Below are 27,521 nucleotides of genomic sequence, written 5' to 3'. Positions count from 1 at the left end.
CTCTCCTCTCACTGGATATACAGAGCCATAACTCACACTGCACTGGAAGGGCATTTGCTAAGGTGTTTGCCTTCTCTACCATTAACAGTTGGTACTTATTCCCTTTTCATGTAATAACATAAAACAGAAAGCTTTACCATGGTCCGTGAATAACAACATGATTGTTGACAAACATTTTAAAAAAGGACATCATTTCTGAGCAGAGGAGCCCAGGGTGAGATGATGTTGGATTTAATACCCGGTGCTCATTTGTACGACCAACACAATACCATCCCTTTCCTAACATATAGTATTTAACCCTGAGCAAATAGGAACAGCAGTGGCTTTGGTGATTCAGCTACAACTATGCTTTTAATAGTGTCCCTCTGTCCTGTTACAGAGCTCTTTGTTATGAAAGAAAGGGTCTCTCTCTCTGCCTGCTGTCCTGTAGATGCAGTTAGCTAGCTAGATCCCCTATGGGACAACACGTCTCTGCCTCACTGCCAGACAGAGGAGGACAAGCGGGGGAGGGGAATGATGCAGGGCCGAAAGCTCATCTTACTTCTCCTGGTATCACACACACACAGATGTACACACACACAGATGTACACACACACACACACACACACAGATGTACACACACACACACACACACACACACACACACACACACACACACACACACACACACACACACACACACACACACACACACACACACACACACACACACACACACACACACACACACACACACACACACACACACACACATAAACGTAACCTTGTCCCACATTGAACAGCCAAGCATCTTGACCAGAGATTGCACTGTCCAGCAGATCCTTAGTCCTGTCCCTACTGCTATAGCCCTAGGTGTCTCTGCCTCCACATACAGTAGACTAGACTACATCCTGGCCTATTCACATCTGGTTGCATACACCAGATAGGCTAACTAAACTGGATGTACTGTCTGTCTGTAGCCCCCTGAACCACAGAGCTTGACACTTGTCTCCCCTTCTTCATAGCTAAGCTCTTACCCTCTCCTCATAATAAGACTCTCCACTCTCTTTTGTAACAGTGAATTATATAACTGTCCAATTCCTTCGCTCATTTCAGATGTACTATTGTGGAGGGGGAGTGCTGCTTAGCTGTATGGGTCCCTAGGGAGTAGCACCCAGTCTGTGGCTCATCTTCAATAGGAAGAACTATTGCTCAGTACATCAGGCTTCCTGCCATCCAGGACCTAGGCAGTGTCAAAGACTCCAGTCACCACAGTCATAGACTATTCTCTCTGCTACCGCATGGCAAGCGGTACCTGAGCGTCAAGTCTAGGACCAAAAGGCTCCTTAACAGGTTCTACCCCCAACCCATAAGACTGCTGAACAATTAATCAAATGGCCACCCAGACTATTTGCATTGACCCCCCCCGCCATTGTTTTTACACTGCTGCTACTTGCTGTTTATTATATATGCAGTCACTTTCCCTCCACCTACATGTACAAATGACCTTGACTAACCTGTACTCCTGCACATTGACTCGGTACCGGTAACCCCTGTATATAACCTCATTATTGTTATTTTTTACTTTAGTTTATTTTGTCAATATTTTCTTAACTCTATTTTATTAAAACTGCATTGTTGGTTAAGGGCTTGTAAGTAGGCATTTCACGGTAAAGTCTACTACACCTGTTGTATTCGGCACATGTGACAAATAACATTTGATTTGATTTAGCACGTGACCCTGTGGCAGACAGCAGTGCATTGTGTGACATTAAACTAAGCCTTTAGGTATGCAGACATGTTCACAGCAGCATTACGGGTTTACCTATGTACAGATGTAGGATCTTCATTTGAGCCAGTTTGCTACAGCAGGAAAATAATCTTGCTACAACAGGAAATGTGAATTATTATGTGGATTATAATGAATGGACATTTTTATAGGGTTTGAGAAAATTTTGAAAAGTCAGAAATTTCAAAGTGGAAAATACAAACTTAAGAAGTTCTCCTGCAACAAGGTGATCAAATTAAGATCCTACATCTGTACCACCACAGAACTAAGCCCTATAATACTGTACTACAGAACTGTACAGACAGAAGTGGACTCTGCTCCCCAACTAGGTGAAAGACTGAGCAGGATATTTTACAACAAAACCTACAGCTACTACAAGGCAGCTTCCCCTGAGGTAGACAGATCACTCCCATCAATGCTACACACACACAGCATGTACTGTTGTTCCGCTCTCTCAGTCCCTGGTCCACAACATTGTCTATCCCTATTACATTCTATCCAACAGTAAACATCACTGTGATGACCAGTGGCAGACATGGTTAGGGATGTCCTGAAATATGAGATGCTAAATATAATCCATGCGTGCGGCTCGGTGCGAGGCACAGTGGCAGATAACAACACTGCTGCCTGAGTCTCATCCTGACTCCCTGCTGTGGGTATGTTTTACAAACAACAGCTGTGGCTCTAGCATTACAGTACAACATCAATCCAAGTATCCATTCCAACACACTGGTTATGTTGTGTGTGTTACTTTTTTTAGCGAATTGCTTGATTTTAGCAGAGTAATAGACAGTTTCACTTGAACACACACAGAGCAACCTGAATTCCTTCTCTGTAACACACGCACACGCACACACACACACACACACAGAGTAACCTGCATTCCTTCTCCTCTGTAACACACACACACACACGACTCAAGGCTGATATACAGTAGGATCCATTACAGGACATGTACGTAGTGTGCCATGTTGATCAGTTCTCTGAAGCATGTGAAACACCTTAATGTCATGTTGCTTAATCTCCTGAATGAATGTCTCTCCAGTCACATGACCTCTGAACATATGTCCCTGGTCTACATGTCTGTCTGATTAACAATACAAGGTTTAGTGGTCCTATGTGCACTGGAGCCTGAGAATGAGATGTCAATCAGGTCCCAGAAATAGACCGGAGCTGTTCCAATATCCACACTGGTTAGCATACCACATAGGATAAAGCAATGTATTGGGAATACATGCTAGTATGCTAAGTAGTATGCTATAGACAATGGAACAGAACCACTATGTAAGCAAGCTGAGGGCCTATGCAGTCAGGTACTGTGTAGTGTGTTGTGAGCATTGGTAAATGGAGGTGGTTTGGTGAACCATGGTCACATGATGAGTAACCTTTCCTGAGACCTGAAGACTTTCTTTACCTGCCCAAGCTAATTCCTAGCCTTTAGCTCAGTGGACTAGCACAGTATTGTCGCACACAGGAGACAGGGGGTTGGAACCCAGTTGGTCACGCATTGATGTGTAGGTAGCCTCACCTCTTTGGCACTCTTGATCTTCTCCAGGAAGGAGCGTAGCTCCCTGGTCTCAGCGTAGAGAGCACGGCACACAGCCTGGTAGTGGCTGGGGGCGTCGCCAGGGCTGGGGAGATGAGACACACACATCTACAGACAGACAGACAGACAGACAGACAGACAGACAGACAGACAGACAGACAGACAGACAGACAGACAGATAGACAGACAGACAGACAGACAGACAGACAGACAGACAGACAGACAGACAGACAGACAGACAGACAGACAGACAGACAGACAGACAGAAGTAGTACTGTAAGTAAAACATTGTAGATACTGTAAACATGGTAATTCAGCAGATGACAGAACGTATCCTTGTGACAGCAGATTACAAAATACTGTATGTCCTTGTTTCTCTGAGATGAACAGAAGGTGCTCTTGGCATGATCTTGGCACCAGTAGTCCACTGCATTTCCCATCCCATATAGCGTCTCAAATTCTAACAGAAAATGGTTGGCCGTCTCATCTGCAATCTTGCCCACCAAGTAAATTCCCTGAATTGACAACATTTCCATGAGATAAATGGTGCTGCTGTGTAGAGGAGGCAGCCTGGAGCAGAAATTGAGAATTAGGTATTAGGGAGTCTTTCCCCAGTAGCATCATCATCTCAATATTCCCTGACCCAGTCATTTTTAATAGTCATGCTGATATAGGAGAAGATCCCTGAATGCAAATCACACAGGAACATACATCTGAAATGTTGTGAAACATCTAGAAGGCGAGAGAGAGAGAGAGAGAGAGGCAGGCAGTTCCTTTAGAGCAAGGCTCTGTATTTAACATCAGACAGAGAGAGAGAGACAAGGGGTGGACTGGAGGATAGAGAGGATGACAGCTATTAGAGGAGGCATCTAGCCATCAGGCACTAGGGCTGGCAAGACAACAGCGACACTGTCACCCAGGCAGCTCAGATGTCCACAGCCTCAGATAACCTTACAAGCGGTCGCTATGGAGACCTGGTTCCATCCCCTGGGCCCTGTCTCTAGAATCATTATTTCACCACTGTCATGTCTGTCCTCGTGTCGGGTCGGATGGAAGGCTGAAGACTATAGTTCAGTCGAGGCTCCTCAGAGAAGGAAGGGGAGGTCCATCCTCCTCAGTGAATTTCATTTAAAAAATAATAAATAATTACATTTAAAAAGTTCTCCTTTTTAGATAAAACGATACTAAATATATTCATATGTCACCAAATAATTGATTAAAACACTATTTTGCAATGAAAGTCTACAGTAGCCTCAGCGGCACTCTGTAGTGTAGCACCATGTGTAGCCGGAGGACAGCTAGCTTCTGTCCTCCTCTGGTTACAGCGACTTCAATACAAAATCTAGGTGGCTCATGGTTCTCACCAGATAATGAATCTAGTACTGAAAGCATATGCTAAAAATGAAGGAGAAGCAAAAGAGAGAGTGATTTCTTCATTTTTTTTCACTGTCAGTTTCACTCACAGCTAGAAAATGCAGCTAGTTAGTTTAGCCTGCTCAAACACCCTGCTCAAACAGAGGGGTCCTATGTTAGCTAGCTGGCTATGACTATCCAACACAACACTGGAACTCTTCCAAGTGAAGGTAAGCTTTTGTTTTTACTAATTTATTGTCACCAGGGCCCGCCGGTGTAACTACTTACTGACTGACTGTACACTGTAACGTTACTGCATGACTGTAGCGGGTTTACTAATGCGTTAGTTCTATTAGCTATGTTGACTAGGATGTTACTTTAGCTAATATGGTGACACCAATGTAGGCTGTGTGTAGTGGTTATGATATGGTTTGGCTTGGAAAGTGTTTTTTTATCTGGTCTCCTACAGCTGATGTGTTATGCATTGAAGTCCACAAGTGAAGGAAAAAGGTGAGAGGAGGAAAACGCATAGATGCGAGAAGGAACACAACGTGGCTGCTATGAAAGTGAACTGTGTTTACGTTTGATCAGTGGTGTATTCATTCCGAAAATGTTTCTTAAATGGAATGAAACGGGGATAAACATACATCACTTGTCCAACAGAAACTGTCTTTTAAAACTATTGGACTAATGATTACACCCTAGATCATCTAGATGCGGGCAAGAGAGTGCAAGGTGGTATTGAATGTCACTTTCTGTCACCTCAAATTTGTCTCTCGACCTATGTGCACCTACGTTGTAAACTTTCATTCATAGGCTAGGTTGTAGCAACCGCATGATGAGTATATGGAAAATTCAAGTATCATGTAGTAGCCTAAACCTATCGATGTTAAATTGAACTGGAAGAATGGAATATGAATGGCAGTCATCCAATATGCTCTAATAGAAATAAGGACATGCTCATGAAAAAGAATGGTCCTCCTGCCACTGCTATTGTTATGTAAACACCATTGGGGCATCTAAGGACTCACTGGTTGGATCTAGTATGATGTCTGTTCTCTCAACACTACTGGACATGCTGGGTGGATCTAGTATGATGTTTGTTCTCTCAACACTACTGGGTGGATCTAGTATGATGTCTGTTCTTTCAACACTACTGGACATGCTGGGTGGATCTAGTATGATGTCTGTTCTCAACACTACTGCACATGGTGGGTGGATCTAGTATAGATAATAATCTCAACACTACTGGGCATGGTGGGCGGATCTAGTATAGATAATACTCTCAACACTACTAGACATGGTGGGTGGATCTAGTATAGATAATACTCTCAACACTACTGGACATGGTGGGTGGATCTAGTATAGATAATACTCTCAACACTACTAGACATGGTGGGTGGATCTAGTATAGATAATAATCTCAACACTACTGGACATGGTGGGCGGATCTAGTATAGATAATACTCTCAACACTACTAGACATGGTGGGTGGATCTAGTATAGATAATACTCTCAACACTACTGGACATGGTGGGTGGATCTAGTATAGATAATACTCTCAACACTACTGGACATGGTGGGTGGATCTAGTATAGATAATACTCTCAACACTACTGGACATGGTGGGTGGATCTAGTATAGATAATACTCTCAACACTACTGGACATGGTGGGTGGATCTAGTATAGATAATAATCTCAACACTACTGGACATGGTGGGTGGATCTAGTATAGATAATACTCTTAACACTACTGGACATGGTGGGTGGATCTAGTATAGGTAATACTCTCAACACTACTGGAGGAAAGACACATATACAACAACTGCAGGCTCCAGTACCATGACCCTGACCTGATCACCACCATTTTGTAGTTGACTGCACTTGATGGCTTGACAGCAGAAAACCTACTATTTCCTTATTAACCCTGCCATTCACCCATGTAGTGACATTTTGGCTTTTAATCATCAACTACCACCCTCCCCCAATCAACAGCTGCCTACCTTCAGGATGTCCCTGTAGCCACGGACATTACAGATGTTGATGGGATCGTCTTCGGCCTCCTCCTCTTCCTCGGTGGCCTCGTAACCTTCGTCAGGGCAGGCGTCTCTCTCGGCCTCGCCCATGTTGGTCATGAGGTCTATGAGCTGCTCCAGGGGTGGGCTCAGCTCCCGCTCCTCGCTCTCCTTCAGTCCGTAGTCCAACGCCTTGTAGATCATGATGCCCAGAGACTCAATCACCTGAAGGACAGGACACAAGCAACAACACACACTGGGTATCATTATATTGCCATCCATATACAGTGCCTGCTGAAAGTATTCAGACCCCTTCACTTTTTCCACATTTTGTTATGTTACAGCCTTATTCTAAAATGTCTTGGCTGTGTGCTTAGGTTCGTTGTCCTGTTGGAAGGTGAACCTTCGCCGCCAGTCTGAGGTCCTGAGAAGTCTGGAGCAGGTTTTCATCAAGGATCTCTCTGTACTTTGCTCCGTTCCATCCTTCCATCGATCCCAACTACTCTCCCAACTAGCATTTTTTGGTAACCTTCCCCAGATCTGTGCTTCGACACAATCCTTTCTCGGAGCTCTACGGACAATTCCTTCAACCCCATGGCTTGGTTTTTGCTCTGACATGCACTGTCAACTGTGGGACCTTATTTGACTTTCCAAATCATGTCCAATCAATTGAATTTACCACAGGTAGACTCCAATCAAGTTGTAGAAACATCACAAGGATGATCAATGGAAATAGGATGCACCTGAGCTCAATTTCGAGTCTCATAGCAAAGGGTCTGAATAGTTATGTAAATAAGGTATTTCTGTTTTTTATTTTAATACATTTGCAAAAATTTCAAAATTCCTGTATTCACTTTGTCATTATGGGGTATTGTGTGTAGATTGATGAAGATTTATTTTTATTTAATCCATTTTAGAGTAAGGCTGTAACATAACAAAATGTGGAAAAAGTAAAGGGGTCTGAATACTTTCCAAATTCAAACTAAAACAAGAGAGAGAGGCTTTTGGCACGAGCACATAGGTCATCACCAGCAAGTGAGCTGCGCATCATTGGGTGGGTCAGTGAAACTGGGAAGCATGTTTAGGATTATCATTTCTTCCTCATATTATAGTATACAATATGTGTCTGCACACATCTAGGCCTAGGCTATTGATGGATTCAAGAGAGGGTTGTTTTTATTCATCTCAGATTCTCAGTTTGTCAGTTTCAAAGTAGCCTGTCATTTCGATCGTTTGTTCAGTATTAGGGTGCTTTCAAGACAAATGTGACTCGGGGGGAAAAAAGAGGTCGAATCATGACGTCAGTGATCTTCAGGTAGGAAACTCGGAGGTCTAGAAAGAGGCCAGTTCCCCACTTGGAATTCTGAGTAGGATGACCATTCAAAACAAATTTTCCCAGTAGTGCTCGTTTTTTCCCCGATTTCCCAAGTGTCTTGAACGCACTGAAGTCTGACCCAGTTCCGAGTTCCCAGATGTTATGAATGTGGCATTAAAAAATATTATACCAAAGTCCCCAGTCATGTAAAATGACATAGAATTGCATGAAATGCGTTTATAAAAGGCCAACAATGTCAGGGACCATAGGCCACAAAAGAAATCCCATGTGTGCAACTTCTGTAAGTGCCTCGACTCTACTGCTCTATGTCACTACGCAAATGTGATGATATGCATCGCAATGCTTTATTATAAAGGTGATTTTTTTTCTCATGTGTTCCTCAGAGCTCCCTATGTCACCCCTCTCTCACGCTCACTTTTTGTTCCTGGACCTCCCGATGTACAAATTAAGCACTGCTTAAGTCCAAATCTAGTAGGTGTGTGAGAAAGATGTTAGCAGTCCCAGTGAATGCAGTGAAACAGCTTCCCTTTGTTAATCAGGTGAATCTGGCCTCTGAATGGCAGATCATGGAGAATGAGGCCAGATCTGGCCTAGTGTGCCAAGCCCGAGACAAAAGACTGAGAAATCACACCGGATTACACTGCAAACCTGAATGCTGCTGATGAACAGTGAGAAAGGAGAGAGAGAAGAAGAGAAAGAGGGGGAGAGAGAGAGAGAGAGCGAGTGAAGGATAGATAGAGAAAGTTAAGAGAAAGGGGATGGGAGGGGAGGAGAGGAGAGAGTAAAAGCGATGGAGGGACATTTGCAAAAATGTCAAAAAAACTGTTTTCGCTTTGTCATTATAGGGGATTAAAGATAGATAGAAATAGGGGGGGAGAGACAAGAAAAGAAAATGAAGTGAGAGAAAGGAAGAGAGAGAAATAGAGAGCAAGAAAGTAAGAGAAAAGAGGGAGGAGTTTGGTGTGTTTTTGTAGATCAGACTTCATGGGCAAGGTCATAGGACCCTGTTCAGATCAATAGTCATCCAGGAGGATTCATGTGAGTGGATCTGTCCTGACCTCTTCTAGAACACAGAACACTACCCTGGCTCAGTGGGAACCTGGGGACCTCTGCACCCTGACGAGGATAAGCCCTCTTTGTCTAGCTACACCCCACCCTGCACTGCTCTTCCCTACCTCCCCTCTGATGTTACACCCCACCTCCCTCTCCACTCTCTGCTGTTACACGCCCCACAAGAGCCAAACAACAACACCATTTCTCCCCTATGCCATGAGACCAGTCACTCTCAAATCCAAAATACTAAAGTCCGCCTATAAACTCTTGTCTAAGCAGCTTTCATTCAGACTGCATTGTAGAACAAACCAAAGTGAACCTAGCTGTGATAGGCCCGACAGACACTAGGCAAGCCAAGGTAAGGCAAGAGGAACTTCAAGCCTTTATTGTTGAGGTGTGTTTGATATTGTTCCTTGCTAGTCGAAGGTCAAAGTATGAACTATGCATTGCATCCAGTCTGAAGAGCAAAGACAGAACAAAGGAATCAGAACACTGAGAAGAATCCCTCATAAGAATAAGGATTTTAACTGTGCAGTGCAGCGTAGCCATGAGCAGGTAAAACAACATCAAACAGACTGCCTGCGTTCCTCACATGACTGTCACAGAGATGACGAGAAAGAGAGCGAGAACGAGAGAGAGTGAGCTGATCACGGAGCAGGGAATGGTTCTGTCACACGCATACATGTTTTCTTTACACGCAATCCAGTCTTTCCCTGTAAATACCATACCAGTACCACACCCTCCTGAGGTCAACATGAATATCTTAACGTACCACACCCTACCAAGGTTAGAGGTTTTAAATAGACCAGATAGATAGAACCATTGTGTTAGGATGCCTCTGTGCAGCTTTCTGTCATTAAAGCCCCTATGCAGTCTTTGTCATTTATTTTCAAATCACTGTATGTCATTTATATCACTGTGTGTGTTTATTTAATATTTATATTTCTTTAATATATATATATATTTTTATAATTTATTTCCCTGACCCTCTTTTGGCCCTTGAAATGCTCCTACACGAAACGGCATTATAATAATTTTTCACAATTTCAGTGTTATTTCAACCTAGTGTGGAAATATAATAAAAAATAGAAAATCCCATTTTTAACTGCACTGCCCCTTTAACACCTTTTTTGACCATGGAGACTTCTCCCTCAAGCCTCTGCCTAGACTTCTGCAATGGGCTCAACCTGTTTCCTTTACACAACCTGAAGGTGAATGAATACCAATGATTGTGACTAGAATTGAATAGATAATTATTGTCAATTTTAAAAAGCAACCTGCTCGGCCTATATGAAATATGTACCTTTTCAGTAGCAATGTGACTGTTTGAGGCTAGCAGTTATGTCAACATGGCCACTCTTGTGCATCAACAACCACAAATACTAATCTTCCATCTTCCATAGTCATATGTCTGCTGGCTCAGCATCATTCAGCCTCATACAAAGACACTAATATGGTTTACATTCAGGTCCAAATACTATTCCATCTCTTACTTTTGATTCTTGAGGAGGGCTACAATGATTTCTGTGGGACAATGGATTTTTATTTTACATAACCCAGTGCCATAACGCCTGGCTTCAGTTTACCTGTGTAAACTAGCATATTGTGTCAAGGTGTCTTCAGATTCAGATTCAGAGTGTTTAATAGTCACAGGGTTGCAGGTGTGATTGCAGGGTACATTGAAAATCTTAGGCTTCGAGCTCCAACACGCAGGACTAAGTTAAATAAAATAATGAAAATGGTAATAAAAAAACAACAATATAAATCATTAAACCATGGAGTGGTCATGGTCAGTGGGACTTAATACATTCAAGAGCACATTTCATAGTACAAGACCTCAGGTATAAACAATGAATAACTGAAGGCTTAACAAACCACTCCAATTGGGAGAGGAACATTTAACCTTGTCTTCCCATATCAAGCCCAGGGTTCTGACAGGAGACTGAGTGAGTAAAAACACTCTCCTCAGGATAGGTTGTTCTCAGCTTGTCTCTGCTCCACTGGCCTCTGAGAATTAACTTTGCATCCCAAATGGCACCCTATTTCCTATGTAGTGCCCTAAATGTGATGTTATTTGGGACACGGATGACAGTTCCACTGCCCTCTCTCAGAAGGCTATGATAGGTCACTAAGTTTGGCTCACAACAAGGAAAGCTGGGAAGGAGTCCTTCATAGGTTGCAAAAGGAGGGTATGACAGGTTGGTGGCAACTTAATTGGGGAGGACAGGCTCGTGGTAATCACTGGAGCGGAATAGGTGGAATGGTATCAAATACATTCCATTTGCTCCGTTTCCGGCCATTATTATGAGCCGATCCCCCCTCAGCAGCCTTCACTGGAGGTTATATTACTGGAAACTTTCCAAATTTACCAGTAAAATACCAGAATATTGGTAACTTTCAAGGATTTTATGTAATATATCACAAGACATCTAGTGGCCATTTTGGGTACTTCAGATTATCACAGGCATCTGTAATTATATCAAATCAAATTGTATTTGTCACATGCGCCGAATAGAACAGGTGTAGACCTTACAGTGAAATGCTTACTTACAAGCCATTAACCAACAATTCAGTTTTAAGAAAATACCTAAAAAAAGTAAGAAATAAAGGTAAGAAATAATTAAAGAGCAGCAGTAAAATAACAATAGCGAGGCTATATACAGGGGGTAGCGGTACAGAGTCAATGTAGGGGGCACAGGTTAGTCAAGGTAATATGTACATGAAGGTAGAGTTATTAAAGTGATAATAACAGAGAGTAGCAGCAGCGTAGAAGGGGGGGGGGGGGCAATGCAAATAGTCTGGGTATCCATTTGATTAGATGTTCAGGAGTCTTATGGCTTGGGGGTAGAAGCTGTTTAGAAGCTTCTTGGACCTAGACTTAGCGCTCCGGTAGCGCTTGCCGTGCGGTAGCAGAGAGAACAGTCTATGACTGGGGTGGTTGGAGTCTTTGACTCTGTCAAAGGCCCTCTGTGTGGCCTTCTCAAATCAAATGACATTTTATTTGCCACATGTGCCGAATACAACACGTGAAATGCTTACTACAAACAAGCCCTTAACCAAAAATGCAGCATTTTTTAAAAAGGAAGTAAGAAAATATTTGCTAAAAAAATAAATAACAAATTAAATTACAATTTTTATAAAAAATAACAGAGGTATCACATGTAAAATATAAAATAATCAAATAAGATGATTTTAAGATAAAAAAAATAGAATGACAAAGCTGTAAAACATTATTCTAAATATAAGCTATCAACTTAGTGATGCCATTGGTGTTTAATATGAGAGTTTCAGCACGGAATATCCTTTAAAAAAAAATGTAACACTTGTTTATTTTACAATGACAATATATTTTTGTTATAAATATTTGTGTCAAACTGGTAACTTTGGTACGAAAGATATACCAAAAACAAGATACCGAAGATTCCAGTAACTTTGGTAATTACCGGTAGTTTACTACTTTTGCAACCCTAGTCCTACACTACAGGGGTGTGTGACCAAGTGAAAATGTGAAATGGCACCTTACTTCCAATCCCTACGCTCTGGCACTACTTTTTGCCAGAGAGTGGTAGAGAGTAGTGCACTATAGGGTGCCATTTCAGATGCTGACCATGTGTAGTAGCCTTTGCTATTAGTTTGAATCAGCGCTAGGTTTTAGATAATTAAACGATTGGAGAAAATTACAATTTGGGGAATGAAGAGTTTGCAATTATACCTCCTCATTAGTCCTGTCACAGGAAATAAATCAGACTGCACAGCAGCCCCAGTAAACATGAAGTCCTTTGGCTGGCAGCAACCTAACAGGAAACCACTGTCAGACCATGCGTTTCTGGTCTGAGCGGTGTTTACATACCATCAACAGTAGTCTCTCCTAATAGAATGTTACAAAAAATCTAACATAGTACCTAGCCAGAGCACATAATATTGGGTTCTGGGTTCCAAGAGATACACTACATGGCCAAAAGTATGTGGACACCTGCTCGTCGAACATCTCATTCCAAAATCATGGGCATTAATATGGAGCTTAGCATTGCGCATGGTGATCTTAGGCTTGTGTGTAGCTGCTTGGCCATGGAAATCCATTTCATGAAGCTCCCCACAAACAGTTCTTGTGCTGACGTTGCTTCCAGAGGCAGTTTGGAACTTGTTAGTGAGTGTTGCAACCGAGGACAGATCATTTTTACGTGCTACTCGCTTCAGCACTCGGCGGTCCCGTTCTGTCAGTTTCCACTTCACAATAACAGCACTTACAGTTGAACGGCGCATGTTGGAAAAGTGGCATCTTATGACGGTGCCACGGTGAAAGTCACTGAGCTCTTCAGTAAGGCCATTCTACTGCCAATGTCTGTATATGGAGATTGCATGGCTGTGTGCTCGATTTTATACACCTGTCAGCAACGGGTGTGGCTAAAATAACTGAATCCCCTCATTTGAAGGGGTGTCCATATACTTTTGGCCATGTAGTGTATCAACAGTAATACTAAAACTTTCCATCATCACATAATGTGACACATTGTAAAAATGCTTCAACACCTATATCTGATCCATGTGTGTTATTTTGTCCACCTTTATTTGCTTAAATGTTACAGAGAGACAGTAGGATGTGTCCCAAATAGCACACTATTCCCTATGTAGTGCACTACTTTTGTAAAGACAGCAGAAACACTGCAGGTGACGTCAGACACAGAAAAAACTTCCAGCCACCTGCAGAGCTCTGAACTGAACTGCTACCTCGGCTGATTACGGTTGGGATTATGTCATCTAGTTAGCTCTCCTCTCCTCTGTTCTCTTCTGTTCTCCTCTGTTCTCTTCTCTCCTCTCATCTCATCTCATCTACTCTCCACCCCTCCCCTCTCCTCTCCTCTCCTCTCCTCTGTTCTCTTCTGTTCTCCTCTGTTCTCTTCTCTCCTCTCATCTCATCTCATCTACTCTCCACCCCTCCCCTCTCCTCTCCTCTGTTCTCTTCTGTTCTCCTCTGTTCTCTTCTCTCCTCTCATCTCATCTCATCTACTCTCCACCCCTCTCCTCTCCTCTCCTCTGTTCTCTTCTGTTCTCCTCTGTTCTTCTCTTCTCTCCTCTCATCTCATCTCATCTACTCTCCACCCCTCCCCTCTCCTCTCCTCTGTTCTCTTCTGTTCTCCTCTGTTCTTCTCTTCTCTCCTCTCATCTCATCTCATCTACTCTCCACCCCTCCCCTCTCCTCTCCTCTGTTCTCTTCTGTTCTCCTCTGTTCTTCTCTTCTCTCCTCTCATCTCATCTCATCTACTCTCCACCCCTCCCCTCTCCTCTTAATTACAATAGTTTTAACCCAATAACTGAACGCTTACCTTACATAAAAAATGTATCTTCTTCCTTAGGGAGAGAAATTAGGGAGAGCCATCTTCCAGACTTTCTGAAATAAGATTTAATAAAAAGCACACAACCTCACACGGAGGGGGCTGCCTAAACAATGGAGTCTTTGAACAACATCAGAAGACCAGCCTCCATCTCTCACAATGTGATCGTTTTATATGGTTGTCATTGGATAGAGAACTGCAAGAACATTGAGCCAGTAACCGAAAGGTTGCTGATTCGAATCCTCGAGCCGGCAAGGTGGAAAAATATTATATTCTGCCCATGAACAAGGCAGTTAACCATCAAACAACATCCCCCTCCCTGAACAGTTGAACTATAACAGAGGAGGACGAGCCTGCCTGGGACATAATGAAAGTATGAAACATAGCCCAGCAGTAAGACGCAGTAAGAGTAGCAAGATCACAAGACCAGAAAGGTTTACCAATGCTGGAGGCGTCAACAGTAGTGTTCCCAAGAAGACTAGCATTCTTCAGGAGTCACACAGGGGTTGTTTCCCCATTATGTGACGTGTTCTACCCCTGTACTGAATACCAGGGAAGTGAACCCATGACTAACACTAATCTACACACAAAGCAGCGTGCTATCTGCTAGCTAGCCAAAAGCAACTTTATTTTAGTTCTCATGGAGGGTGACATCACTGCACTGTGGGATACCTACTTATCATCTGCTACATTTATGTGGTTCTACTGTACCTCCATTGCACTCTCAGTGTCTGGACCAAGGAAAAGTGGCTCAGTTGTCTCTGTCTGTCTGTCTTCATGGTTGTAAATTGTGCTACAACAACACAGGTTTCATATAGGTCAGTGTCATACAGCAGCATAGTCGAGATTGAATCACGTTAGTGATGGGGAAGTGGTGTGATCCAATCACGACCAATGTTTCTGAACTAAATTGTCCACACACACACACACACACACACACACACACACACACACACACACACACACACACACACACACACACACACACACACACACACACACACACACACACACACACACACACACACACACACACACACACACACACACACACACACACACACACACAGGAGCTGTAATGTAATATGACTGCTGGATCTGCAGTGATGTGGTGACAGTCAGAAGAGGGTGTTGGAATGAGGACAGACAGGCAGCCAGGCTCTCACACATCACATCAAACACTGAGTGACTGCACTAGGAGAACCCATCTCTGCCGTAAAGCAGATTAGTAGGGATTTTGTTGACGCAGTTTCACTGCACATTCTCACTCACAGTCGCAGAGAGAGGGAGAGAGGTATAGGGAGAGAGGGAGAGGGGGAGAGGGAGAGAGGGACAGGGGGAGAGGGAGAGAGGGACAGGGGGAGAGGGAGAGAGGGCGAGAGAGAACGAGAGAGAGAGTCTCAGTGTGTGTGTGTTCTATTCTCGCTCCACCTGCTACCAGAGATCCATTACCAGGCAATCCCACACTACTCCAGGACTCCCAAAGTTCCACCCCACTGAAGACAGATTATTGGTGTTCAACAATACATTTAGCCTGACCTGAATACATGCAAGACACAGAGTAAACTGCAGTCATTTAGGACATTGATGGGAAATAGTTTCCTCATATCATATGCTCTAATACTACTAGCCTCGTGGTAATGATGATGACGTACTAACACACAAATATGCTAGCTAGCCACATCACCTGATAAACAGAGAACAATAGCTATTGCTCCTCTTGAGCAGTAACCTTCTCCCCAGGCTGTGTACGAGACTACTTGAACAGCACTGCTGTTTGCCCCTGAGAGGATAAATAAAATTGTATTGAATGGAATTGAACTATTCCCATCACCATATTAGCTGGAGCAAGAGGCTGAGAAGAGGTTGCTGGGAAGGTAAATTACAATATAGTGCTCTAATTAGCCCTTTAGATGTCACCCAGAGCCAACATCAAAGAGGAGAGCTCGCATGGTGACATTCATTTCGCCAGCCCAGTCAGTCAGACCAGCTGAGAGCCTAGAGAGTCTGTAGTGAAGGTCTATCTATCACTGATCTCCAAATAGACTCCATCATCACTCCTGTTAGGACTTTGTTATAGGTGTTATGATATATATTTTTTCAGATGTTCTTGTTTTAGTTAATGACTGCTAGTGTATTTGAAATTGCCTCACTGTCAATGACAGTCCCATGTTACACATAGTGTGGGTGTGGTCATATCCATTCTCTCTAGTCTAACCTCTGAGCTAGATGCTGTGAATGAAGTGTGCACTGCACAGACAGTATGGTAAAGTACTAGTAAAACCACCACCACAATACCCCTGGCAGCAGGTTGAGTGTCAGGCATGTCATCAAGCAGGATTAACACGCCCTATGTACAGATAGTATCCATCCACCACTGTGACTGTTGCCGGCCCGGTTACGCCAGATATAATTCCATTGGAACACTGTCCTCCTGCTCAACATATTTATTTTGTATTATTACAGATATCTTCCCAGAAACAAGGAAGACAGAACATGCCACTCACCTCTGTTGATGTGGCTGGGATGGATTTACCTGTGGAGACAAAGAGAAAAGTTGTGATTTTATGACTAATGTCTTTATGACTAAAGCAAAGCATCTTAAAATACATTGGCTTGGTTATGAACTGGATGTGAAACTATTTGTGACTGAGAAGGGCTTATGCAAACATGATGAACTCTCGGAAGCTACAATAAGATGTTAACAACTGGCCCAACCAACACAGCCTTTCAGGTCAAAAGAGAGGCATGTATTGTTTATGCTAAACCTTTACTGTAACTAAAACAGAGGCGACAATTCAATCATTTGCAGGTCAATTAAAATGTGAAAATCATGCCGCTGGTTCACTCAGATTGTTTCCGTATACTGTAACTGAAGGACAGATGTATTTATGTGTCGATAATCCAATATGACACTGTCTGCAGAGGAAACAGCATGTGAGGTGTCAGTTTTAACATGGTTAACAGGATAACACCTCAGATTCAGCCTGAACATTCTTATTGAACCTACTGTGTGTTTTCCCCCTATATCTGTATTATTGATTTCAACTGGGCCTAATATGTTATGAGATACTGTACAGTCGTGGTCAAAAGTTTTGAGAATGACACAAATGTACATTTTCACAAAGTCTGCTGCCTCAGTTTGTATGAGCCTTTTTATGTCTCTATTTGGTTTGGTCAGGGTGTGATTTGGGGTGGGCATTCTATGTTTTGTTTTCTATGATTTTGTGGTTCTATGTTTTGGCCGGGTATGGTTCTCAATCAGGGACATCTGTCTATCGTTGTCTCTGATTGGGAACCATACTTAGGTAGCCCTTTTTCCCTCCTTTCGTTGTGGGTAGTTAACTTTGTTTGTGGAATTAATGCCCTGTAAGCTTCACGGTTGTTTTTCGTTTGTTGTTTTGTTGGCGACATTTTGAAATAGCAACAGCCGTGACATTGTCAATAAAAGCCTTTGACACATATGAAATGCTTGTAATTACACTTCACTATTCCATAGTAACATCTGACAAAAATATCTCAAGACACTGAAGCAGCAAACTTTGTGGAAATTAATATTTGTGTCATTCTCAAAACTTTTGGCCACGACTGTATGCATTTAGGTCTCGCACATGAACCACCCCTGGGCTGCTGACTGCAGTTGCCATGGCAACACTCTGGGAACTCAAACGCCGATCAGCTCGAGTCAGAAGGTCGACAAGCAACAAAGGCTCCGGTGACTCCATGATGGAGTCACTAACTGGCCATCAGCCATGAAGATAATCTGCTCAGTCAAACAAGGTTATTATTATTAGACCGTAATAAAATGAAAGCTGTTTAATCAAGTGAGGCAGAACCACCATCTTGAGCAAAATAGGTAAAGTACAACACAAGTGCATTATAACATAGATTGACTACCATGAGGGTTAACCTTGCCTATATGCTGTAGCACAGTAGATAAAAGGGCCAGAATTCTTTATAGGATCGTAAACCTGACCAGAAAAAACAGGGTCCATGGAAGAAGAAGAAGAAGAAGATATAGAAATGTGTCTTTAAGACAACATCATTAACTGGGTCACAGTCAATGAAAGCAGCAGTTCATTCTCACCACTTGGTTGGTGGCATGTGACTACTGATGACACCCTGTCTCTGCATCTGCCTCTACCTCTTCCAGTCAGTCTCTCTCACTGCCTCTACCTCTGCCAGTTAGTCTCTCTCACTGCCTCTGCCTCTACCAGTCAGTCTCTCTCACTGCCTCTGCTTCTGCTTCTGCCAGTCAGTCTCTCTCACTGCCTCTGCTTCTACCTCTGCCAGTCAGTCTCTGTCACTGCCTCTGCCTCTACCTCTGCCAGTCAGTCTCTCTCACTTCTTCTGCTTCTACCTCTGCCAGTCAGTCTCTCTCACTGCCTCTGCCTCTACCAGTCAGTCTCTCTCTTACTGCCTCTGCTTCTACCTCTGCTTCTACCTCTGCCAGTCAGACTCTGTCACTGCCTTTGCCTCTACCTCTGCCAGTCAGCCTCTGTCACTGCCTTGGCCTCTACCTCTGCCAGTCAGTCCCTATCACTGCCTCGGCCTCTACCTTTGCCAGCTCTGAGTGCTCATCTCTTTCTCACTCTGATCCCCCCATCTCTCTCTCTCTCTCTCTCTCTCTCTCTCTCTCTCTCTCTCTCTCTCTCTCTCTCTCTCTCTCTCTCTCTCTCTCTCTCTCTCTCTCTCTCTCTCTCTCTCTCTCTCTCTCTCTCTCTCTCTCTCTCTCTCTCTCTCTCTCTCTCTCTCTCTCTCTCTCTCTCTCTCTCTCTCTCTCTCTCTCTCTCTCTCTCTCTCTCTCTCTCTCTCTCTCTCTCTCTCTCTCTCTCTCTCTCTCTCTCTCTCACAGAGCTACGGCGTGACAATCTAAACAACAGCGAGGACACAGTAAACATTATGATAAATGCTATCAATCTGGGTAAGATCAGGAAACTTGGGAAATTGAATAAGAGTAGCTACATTTTGAGAGTAGGGACAGGGTTGGTGGGTCAGTGACAAATTGGTTGGAAGAATGCTCTCTCAGTTTTTCTTTCTGTATGTCTGTCTCTCTGAACACAGCTGGGATGGCTGATATGCCTTGGGGGAGACCCCTTGAACTTTAGCCCAGTTAACCAGACATCAGAGTGGTCAGTCCTTCTGAGAATCCATCAAATATGGATATGATGTAACAAATCAGTGTAAAAAGATATTACAATGGATTTAAGGCACTACAAAAAGAAAGGTGCCGCAATAATAAAGTTAGCCTATCTACATTAACTCAACAGATGATTAGCTTTAGTCATATTAATGTAATAATCACAGATGAATAAAGTGTAATAACACACGTAATGATACCACATTTAATAACAGCATTGCCTGTAGAGTAGCCATCCTCAGACTAGTAGCAAACCATGCAAAACCTCCCATCCCCAATTACTATTACTAAGTTAAGAATACATTGCCAGGCACGTCAAATAAAATGCAGTAGACCACAAATTCCACCCTTACTATGCACAGTCAGTTCATTAATGCCTAAAAGGTCCCGTGTGTCTCAGCTGGTAGAGGATGGTGCTATCAACGCCAGGGTTGTGGGTTTTCATTCCCACCGGGGACCAGTAGGAAAAAGTATGAAAATGTATGCACACACTACTGTAAGACTCTGGATAAGAGTGTCTGCTAAATGACTCAAATGTAAATGTAAAAAAGCTGATTAAGCATGGAGTACATTGAGTCCAAAGCCAATAAGCCATCAAATTGACTCAGCACACATTGACTCAAGGTGTGTAACTGAGTAAGAGCTAGGGTACAGCTTCCCTGTGACACCATGGGTAAATAAAGTATCTGGGAATCTGATTACAGGATACTAGCGAGGAGGAAGACCGACAAGAACTCTCCACATGCAAGACAAGACACATTACTTGTAATTCCAAGTCACTTTCACAGGTAGCCTGATGACTTTTGCTCTGTTGTTCGCTACATACTTTAGTCTGAGACTGTCATCATTGAAATTGTTTGTGGTACAAAAACAAAGTCATCAGCGATTGGATCATCATCATTTAACCAATTACATTTTACATTTTAGTCATTTAGCAGACGCTCTTATCCAGAGCGACTTACAGGAGCAATTAGGGTTACGTGCCTTGCTCAAGGGCATTTCAACATATTTTTCAGCTAGTCAGCTTGAAAGCCTTTCGATTACTGGCCCAACGGTCTTATCCGCTAGGCTACCCGCTGCCCTATCAGAGTATGAAAGCCAATGACAAATTTTCAAGCCACCATTTTACCCATGTTTGTTCTGGCTTTGGCCCAACCCATTGGTTCTGGACCAATCAGACGGCCCCGGATGTAGCAGAATGTAGTTACGAATGTAACGTAGCAGGCATAAAATTAACACCTGAAACTAGATCCCTTACATACTGGACTTGACGAGAAGAAGAATAAAAAACTGGTCGGGGAGGTTATTTTCTGCACTGTTCAACCAATCCAGTACATGTGGAGGAGGAGTTAAGATTATGTTGCCTTGTTAACGTCACAGCCTCTCTTTCCGTTTCCCCTGAAAACCGGAACTTCCTGTTGTTGGGGTCTCGACAGAGGCTAGTTGACGGGTCGGGGACTCAGATCCAGACTCACTGCGGAGAAGAAACTAATGCCCGTGGGTGTGGCGTAGCGTTTGGCCGGAACAAGGAGAATGGGTAGTCAAGCCGTTTCAAAGGCACACCCAGACTACACACATTTTTGCTGTGTCATATCAGGTGTAACACAAGACAATGTCAACAGTTTAGCTAGGCCCCAGCTGTTAAGGCATAAGTCCATTTATGACTACAGTGATGATGATGATGATGATGATGATGATGATGATGATGTGGCTTGGGGCCATCATGCAGTCATACCATTGGTTGAGGGTCTTTGTGGCAATGAAAGCACTCCATTAAAAAAAAGTCTACAAAAATAAATAAAAAAGGTTGATAAGAGGCCACATCCACCACCTGTCACGGCTGTCTTCGTCCTCCTCATCTGACGAGGAGAGGCGAGAAAGATCGGAGGACCAATACGCAGCGAGGTAAGTGTTCGTCATTATTTAATGAAAGAAACTGAACACTACAAAAACAACAAAGTGACAACCGTGAAGCTACATAACAATAGTGCTGACACAAGTACCCCCCCCCCCCCCCCAAGGTGCGGACTCCGGCCGCTGGGTGGGCATCTGTGCGCGGTGGTGGCTCTGGCACTGGACGTGGCCCCCACTCCTCCATAGTCAATACCCGCTTCCGTGGCCTCCTAGGAACGGCGACCCTCCTAAATGGCCCCACTGGACTGAGGGGCAGCTCAGGACTGAAAGGCAGCTCATGACTGAAGGGCAGCTCATGACTGAAGGGCAGCTCATGACTGAAGGGCAGCTCACGACTGAAGGTCAGCTCATGACTGAAGGGCAGCTCCGGACTGAGGGGCAGCTCCGGACTGAGGGGCAGCTCCGGACTGAGGGGCAGCTCCGGACTGAGGGGCAGCTCCGGACTGAGGGGTAGCTCCGGACTGACTGGCAGCTCATGACTGAAGGGCAGCCCATGACTGACTGGCAGCTCCGGACTGACTGGCAGCTCCGGACTGAGGGGTAACTCAGGACTGACGGGAGGCGCTGGACAGACGGGCAGCTCAGGCGGCGCTGGACAGACGGGCAGCTCAGGCGGCGCTGGACAGACGGGCAGCTCAGACGTGCCGAGGCGCACTGTAGGCCTGGTGCGTGGTGCCGGTACTGGTGGTACCGGGCTGGGGGCACGCACCTCAGGGCTAGTGCGGGGAGCAGGAACAGGGCATACTGGACCCTGGAGGCGCACAGGAAGCCTGGTGCGTGGTGCCGGAACTGGTGGTACCGGGTTGGGAACACGCACCTCAGGGCTAGTGCGGGGAGAAGGAACAGGATGTACTGGGCTGTGGAGGCGTACTGGAGGTCTGGTGCGTGGTGTTGGCACTGGTGGTACTGGATAGACCGGACCGTGAAGACGCACTGGAGGTCTCGAGCTAATGGCCTGCACAACCCGTCCTGGCTGGATGGTAACTCTAGCTCGGCACGTGCGGGGCGCAGGCACAGGACGCACTGGGCTGTGCAGACATACGGGAGACACAGTGCGCAACGCCGGCGCAGGATATCCTGGCCCGAGGAGAACCACTGGCTGTCTGGAGAGCAGAGCTGGCACCATCTTCCCTGGCTGGATCCTCACCCTAGCTCGGCAGATGCGGGGAGCTGGGATGTAGCGCACCGGGCTAAGCACGCGTACTGGAGACACTGTGCGTTCTACCGCATAACACGGTGCCTGACCAGTACGACGCTCTCTCTCTCCATAGTAAGCACGGGGAGTTGGCGCAGGTCTCCTACCTGGCTTCGCCACACTCCCCGTGTACCCCCCCCCCCCAATACATTTTTGGGGCTGTCTCTCGGGCTTCCTACCGCGCCGCCGTGCTGCCTCCATTCGCCGGTATCCCTCCTCACATTGCTCCAGAGAATCCCAGGCGGGCTCCGGCACTCTCCCTGGGTCGACCGCCCACCTGTCTATCTCCTCCCAAGTATTAACACAGTCCAGATCACGCTCCCATGTCCAGAAATCCTGACATCGCTGCCGCTCCTGTTGCTGCTGCCTGTTACCACGCTGCTTGGTCCAGTTTTGGTGGGTGATTCTGTCACGGCTGTCTTCGTCCTCCTCATCTGACGAGGAGAGGCGAGAAGGATCGGAGGACCAATACGCAGCGAGGTAAGTGTTCGTCATTATTTAATGAAAGAAACTGAACACTACAAAAACAGCAAAGTGACAACCGTGAAGCTAAATAACAATAGTGCTGACACAAACACTACACATAGACAATCACCCACAAAACCCCAACAGAAAACAGGCTACCTAAATATGGTTCCCAATCAGAGACAATGAATGACAGCTGCCTCTGATTGAGCACCATATCAGGCCAAACGAGAAAACCCCACATAGAAACAGACAACATAGATAATACCCACCCAACTCACATCCTGACCAACTAAATAAAGACTAAACAAAGGAAATAAGGTCAGAAACGTGACACCACCACCCACTGTACAGTACAGTGGATTCGGAAAGTATACAGACCCCTTGACTTTTTCCACATTTTGTTACTTTACAGCCTTATTTTAAAATGGATTGAATTGTTTTTCCCCCCTTATCACTCTACACACAGTACCCCATAATGACAAAGCAAAGTTTTTAGAAATTTATGCAAATGTATACAAAAAAAACAACTGAGTCTTCTTGGGTATGTGTCAAGGTGTGTATGAAGGCGAAGTCAGGTGCAGGAGAGCAGAGTATGATAAATAAAGCGCACTTTATTATAGTTCCAAACCAGGAGCACAACAAAAAAAAACGGAACAATAAAGTAAAGCGCTAAAGAACATCGCTTGATATGAAAACAATTACACACAAAACAGAGGGTTAAATACAAGTAGATTGATTGGGGAAATGAAAACCAGGTGTATATGAAAACAAGACAAGACAAATGGATATATGAAAAATGGAGCGGCGATGGCTAGAAAGCCGGTGACGTCGATCGCTGAACGCCGCCCGAACAAGGAGAGGAGCCGACTTTGGCGGAAGTCATGACAGTATGACGTATCACATCCGGCTGTGATTGGGAGCTTGGCACACTTGTATTTGGGGAGTTTCTCCCATTCTTCTCTGCAGATCCTCTCAAGCTCTGTCAGATTGGATGGAGAGCTGCTCCCGGGTGGCGCAGCGGACTAAGGCACTGCATCTCAGTGCAAGAGGCGTCACTACAGTCCCTGGTTCGAATCCAGGCTGTATCACATCCGGATGTGATTGGAAGTCCCATAGGGCGGTGCACATTTGGCCCAGGTTTGGCCGGGGTAGGCCGTCATTGTAAATAAGAATTTGTTCTTAACTGACTTGCCTAGTTAAATAAAGGTTAAATAAAAAATGTATAAAAGAGTGTCACTGCACAGCTATTTTCAGGTCTCTCCAGAGATGTTTGATTGGGTTGAAGTCCGGGCTCTGGCTGGGCCACTCAAGGACATTCAGAGACTTGTCCCGACGCCACACCTACGTTGTCTTGGCTGTGTACTTAGGGTCATTGTCGTGTTGGAAGGTGAACCTTTGCCCCAGTCTGAGGTCCTTTGCACTCTGGAGCAGGTTTTCATCAAGGATCTCTCTGTACTTTATTCCGTTCAACTTCAAATAAAATAAAATAAACTTTTATTTGTCACATACACATGGTTAGCAGATGTTAATGCGAGTGTAGCGAAATGCTTGTGCTTCTAGTTCCGACAATGCAGTAATAACCAACGAGTAATCTAACCTAACAATTCCACAACTACTACCTTATACACACAAGTGTAAAGGGATAAAGAATATGTACATAAAGATATATGAATGAGTGATGGTACAGAACAGCATAGGCAAGATGCAGTAGATGGTATAGAGTACAGTATATACATATGAGATGAGTAATGTAGGGTATATAAACATAGTGGCATAGTTTAAAGTGGCTAGTGATACATGTATTACATAAAGATGGCAAGATGCAGTAGATGATATAGAGTACAGTATATACATATACATATGAGATGAGTAATGTAGGGTATGTAAACATTATATTAAGTGGCATTGTTTAAAGTGGCTAGTGATACATTTTTACATAAATTTCCATCAATTCCCATTATTAAAGTGGCTGGAGTTGAGTCAGTATGTTGGCAGCAGCCACTATATGTTAGTGGTGGCTGTTTAACAGTCTGATGGCCTTGAGATAGAAGCTGTTTTTCAGTCTCTCGGTCCCTGCTTTGATGCACCTGTACTGACCTCGCCTTCTGGATGATAGCGGGGTGAACAGGCAGTGGCTCGGGTGGTTGTTGTCCTTGATGATCTTTATGGCCTTCCTGTGACATCGGGTGGTGTAGGTGTCCTGGAGGGCAGGTAGTTTTCCCCCGGTGATGCGTTGTGCAGACCTCACTACCCTCTGGAGAGCCTTACGGTTGTGGGCGGAGCAGTTGCCATACCAGGCGGTGATACAGCCCGACAGGATGCTCTCGATTGTGCATCTGTAGAAGATTGTGAGTGCTTTTGGTGACAAGCAACATTTTTTCAGCCTCCTGAGGTTGAAGAGGTGCTGCTGCGCCTTCTTCACAACGCTGTCTGTGTGGGTGGACCAATTCAGTTTGTCCGTGATGTGTACGCCGAGGAACTTAAAACTTACTACCCTCTTCACTACTGTCCCGTCGATGTGGATAGGGGGGTGCTCCCTCTGCTGTTTCCTGAAGTCCACAATCATCTCCTTTGTTTTGTTGACGTTGAGTGAGGTTATTTTCCTGACACCACACTCCGAGGGTCCTCACCTCCTCCCTGTAGGCCGTCTCGTCGTTGTTTGTAATCTAGCTTACCACTGTAGTGTCGTCTGCAAACTTGATGATTGAGTTGGAGGCGTGCATGGCCACGCAGTCGTGGGTGAACAGGGAGTACAGGAGAGGGCTCAGAACGCACCCTTGTGGGGCCCCAGTGTTGAGGATCAGCGGGGTGGAGATGTTGTTACCTACCCTCACCACCTGGGGGCGGCCCGTCAGGAAGTCCAGTACCCAGTTGCACAGGGCGGGGTCGAGACCCAGGGTCTCGAGCTTGATGACGAGTTTGGAGGGTACTATGGTGTTAAATGCTGAGCTGTAGTCGATGAACAGCATTCTCACATAGGTATTCCTCTTGTCCAGATGGGTTAGGGCAGTGTGCAGTGTGGTTGCAATTGCGTCATCTGTGGACCTATTGGGTTGGTAAGCAAATTGGAGTGGGTCTAGGGTGTCAGGTAGGGTGGAGGTGATATGGTCCTTGACTAGTCTCTCAAAGCACTTCATGATGACGGAAGTGAGTGCTACGGGGCGGTAGTCGTTTAGCTCAGTTACCTTAGCTTTCTTGGGAACAGGAACAATGGTTCCTGTTCCCAATCTTTCTCTCGATCCTGACTAGTCTCCCAGTCCCTGCCCCTGAAAAACATCCCCACAGTATGATGCTGCCACCATCATGCTTCAATGTAAGGGAGGGTGCCAGGTTTCTTCCAGATGTGATGCTTGGCATTCAGGCCAAAGAGTTCAATCTTGGTTTCATCAGACCAGACAATCTTGTTTCTCATGGTCTGAGAGTCCTTTAGGTGCCTTTTGGCAAACTCCAAGTGGGCTGTCATGTGCCTTTTACTGAGGAGTGGCTTCAGTCTGGCCACTCTACCATAAAGGCCTGATTGAAGTGCTGCAGAGATGGTTGTCCTTCTGGAAGGTTCTCCCATCTCCACAGAGGAACTCTGGAGCCCTGTCAGAGTGACCATCGGGTTCTTGGTCACCTCCCTGACCAAGGCCCTTCTCCCCCTGTTTCTCAGTTTGGCCAGGCGGCCAGCTCTAGAAAGAGTCTTGGTGGTTCCAAACTTTTTCCATTTAAGAATGATGGAGGCCACTGTGTTCTTGGGGGGCCTTCAATTCTACATAAATTGGTTTGATACCCTTCCCCAGATCTGTGCCTCGACACAATCCTGTCTCGGAGCTCTAGGGACAATTCCTTCGACCTCAGGCCTGTTTTTTGCTCTGACATCCACTGTCAACTGTGGGACCTTATATAGTTAGGGGTGTGCCTTTCCAAATCATGTCCAATCAATTGAATTTACCACAGGTGGACTCCAATCAAGGATGATCCTGAGCTCAATTTCGAGTCTCATAGCAAATGGTCTGAATATTTATGTAAATAAGGTATTTCTGTTTTTCATTTGTAATACATTTGCAAAAATGTCTAAAAACCTGTTTTCACTTTGTCATTATGGGGTATTATGTGTAGATTGATGAGGACATGTATTTATTTAATCCATTTTAGAATAAGGCTGTAACGTAACTAAATGTGGAAAAAGTGAAGGGATCTGAATACTTTCCCGAATGCACTGTATGTCACTCTGGGTAGCAACAAATTGTGCCATGGAAATATGCTCCTGTTTATTTTATCCCAGTAGGCTATTTCATGGAGTGTGGATGATGAACATGAACATGTGATGTGAGAAGGGGAAAAAACAACAACGGCTGAGCCAGCTGACTAAATGCAATAGCCAACAATTGGAAAGCATGACATATGAATCTATCAG

At 44.7% G+C, this 27,521-nt stretch overlaps 1 protein-coding gene across 7 annotated transcripts in view; it reads right to left on the bottom strand.

Annotated features, from left to right (window-relative positions):
• Positions 1 to 27,521, bottom strand: part of LOC139564496 (protein spire homolog 1-like) — a 61,348-nt gene that overhangs the window by 33,101 nt on the left and 726 nt on the right. For all 7 annotated transcript variants that reach the window (XM_071384063.1, XM_071384065.1, XM_071384064.1 and 4 more), the window contains exons 2-4: positions 16,913 to 16,941; positions 6,672 to 6,908; positions 3,297 to 3,422 (exon numbers count right to left, since the gene is read on the bottom strand). In XM_071384063.1, coding sequence (XP_071240164.1) covers positions 3,297 to 3,422; positions 6,672 to 6,908; positions 16,913 to 16,941 — 392 coding nt within the window. The remainder of the gene's footprint in view (positions 1 to 3,296; positions 3,423 to 6,671; positions 6,909 to 16,912; positions 16,942 to 27,521) is intronic.

The sequence above is a fragment of the Salvelinus alpinus genome, chromosome 35 (genome assembly GCF_045679555.1).
Source record: "Salvelinus alpinus chromosome 35, SLU_Salpinus.1, whole genome shotgun sequence".
Taxonomy (NCBI): Eukaryota; Metazoa; Chordata; class Actinopteri; order Salmoniformes; family Salmonidae; genus Salvelinus; species Salvelinus alpinus.
The sequence above is the reverse complement of the archived record's forward strand: the minus strand, read 5'-3'. Positions and strand labels throughout refer to the sequence as shown.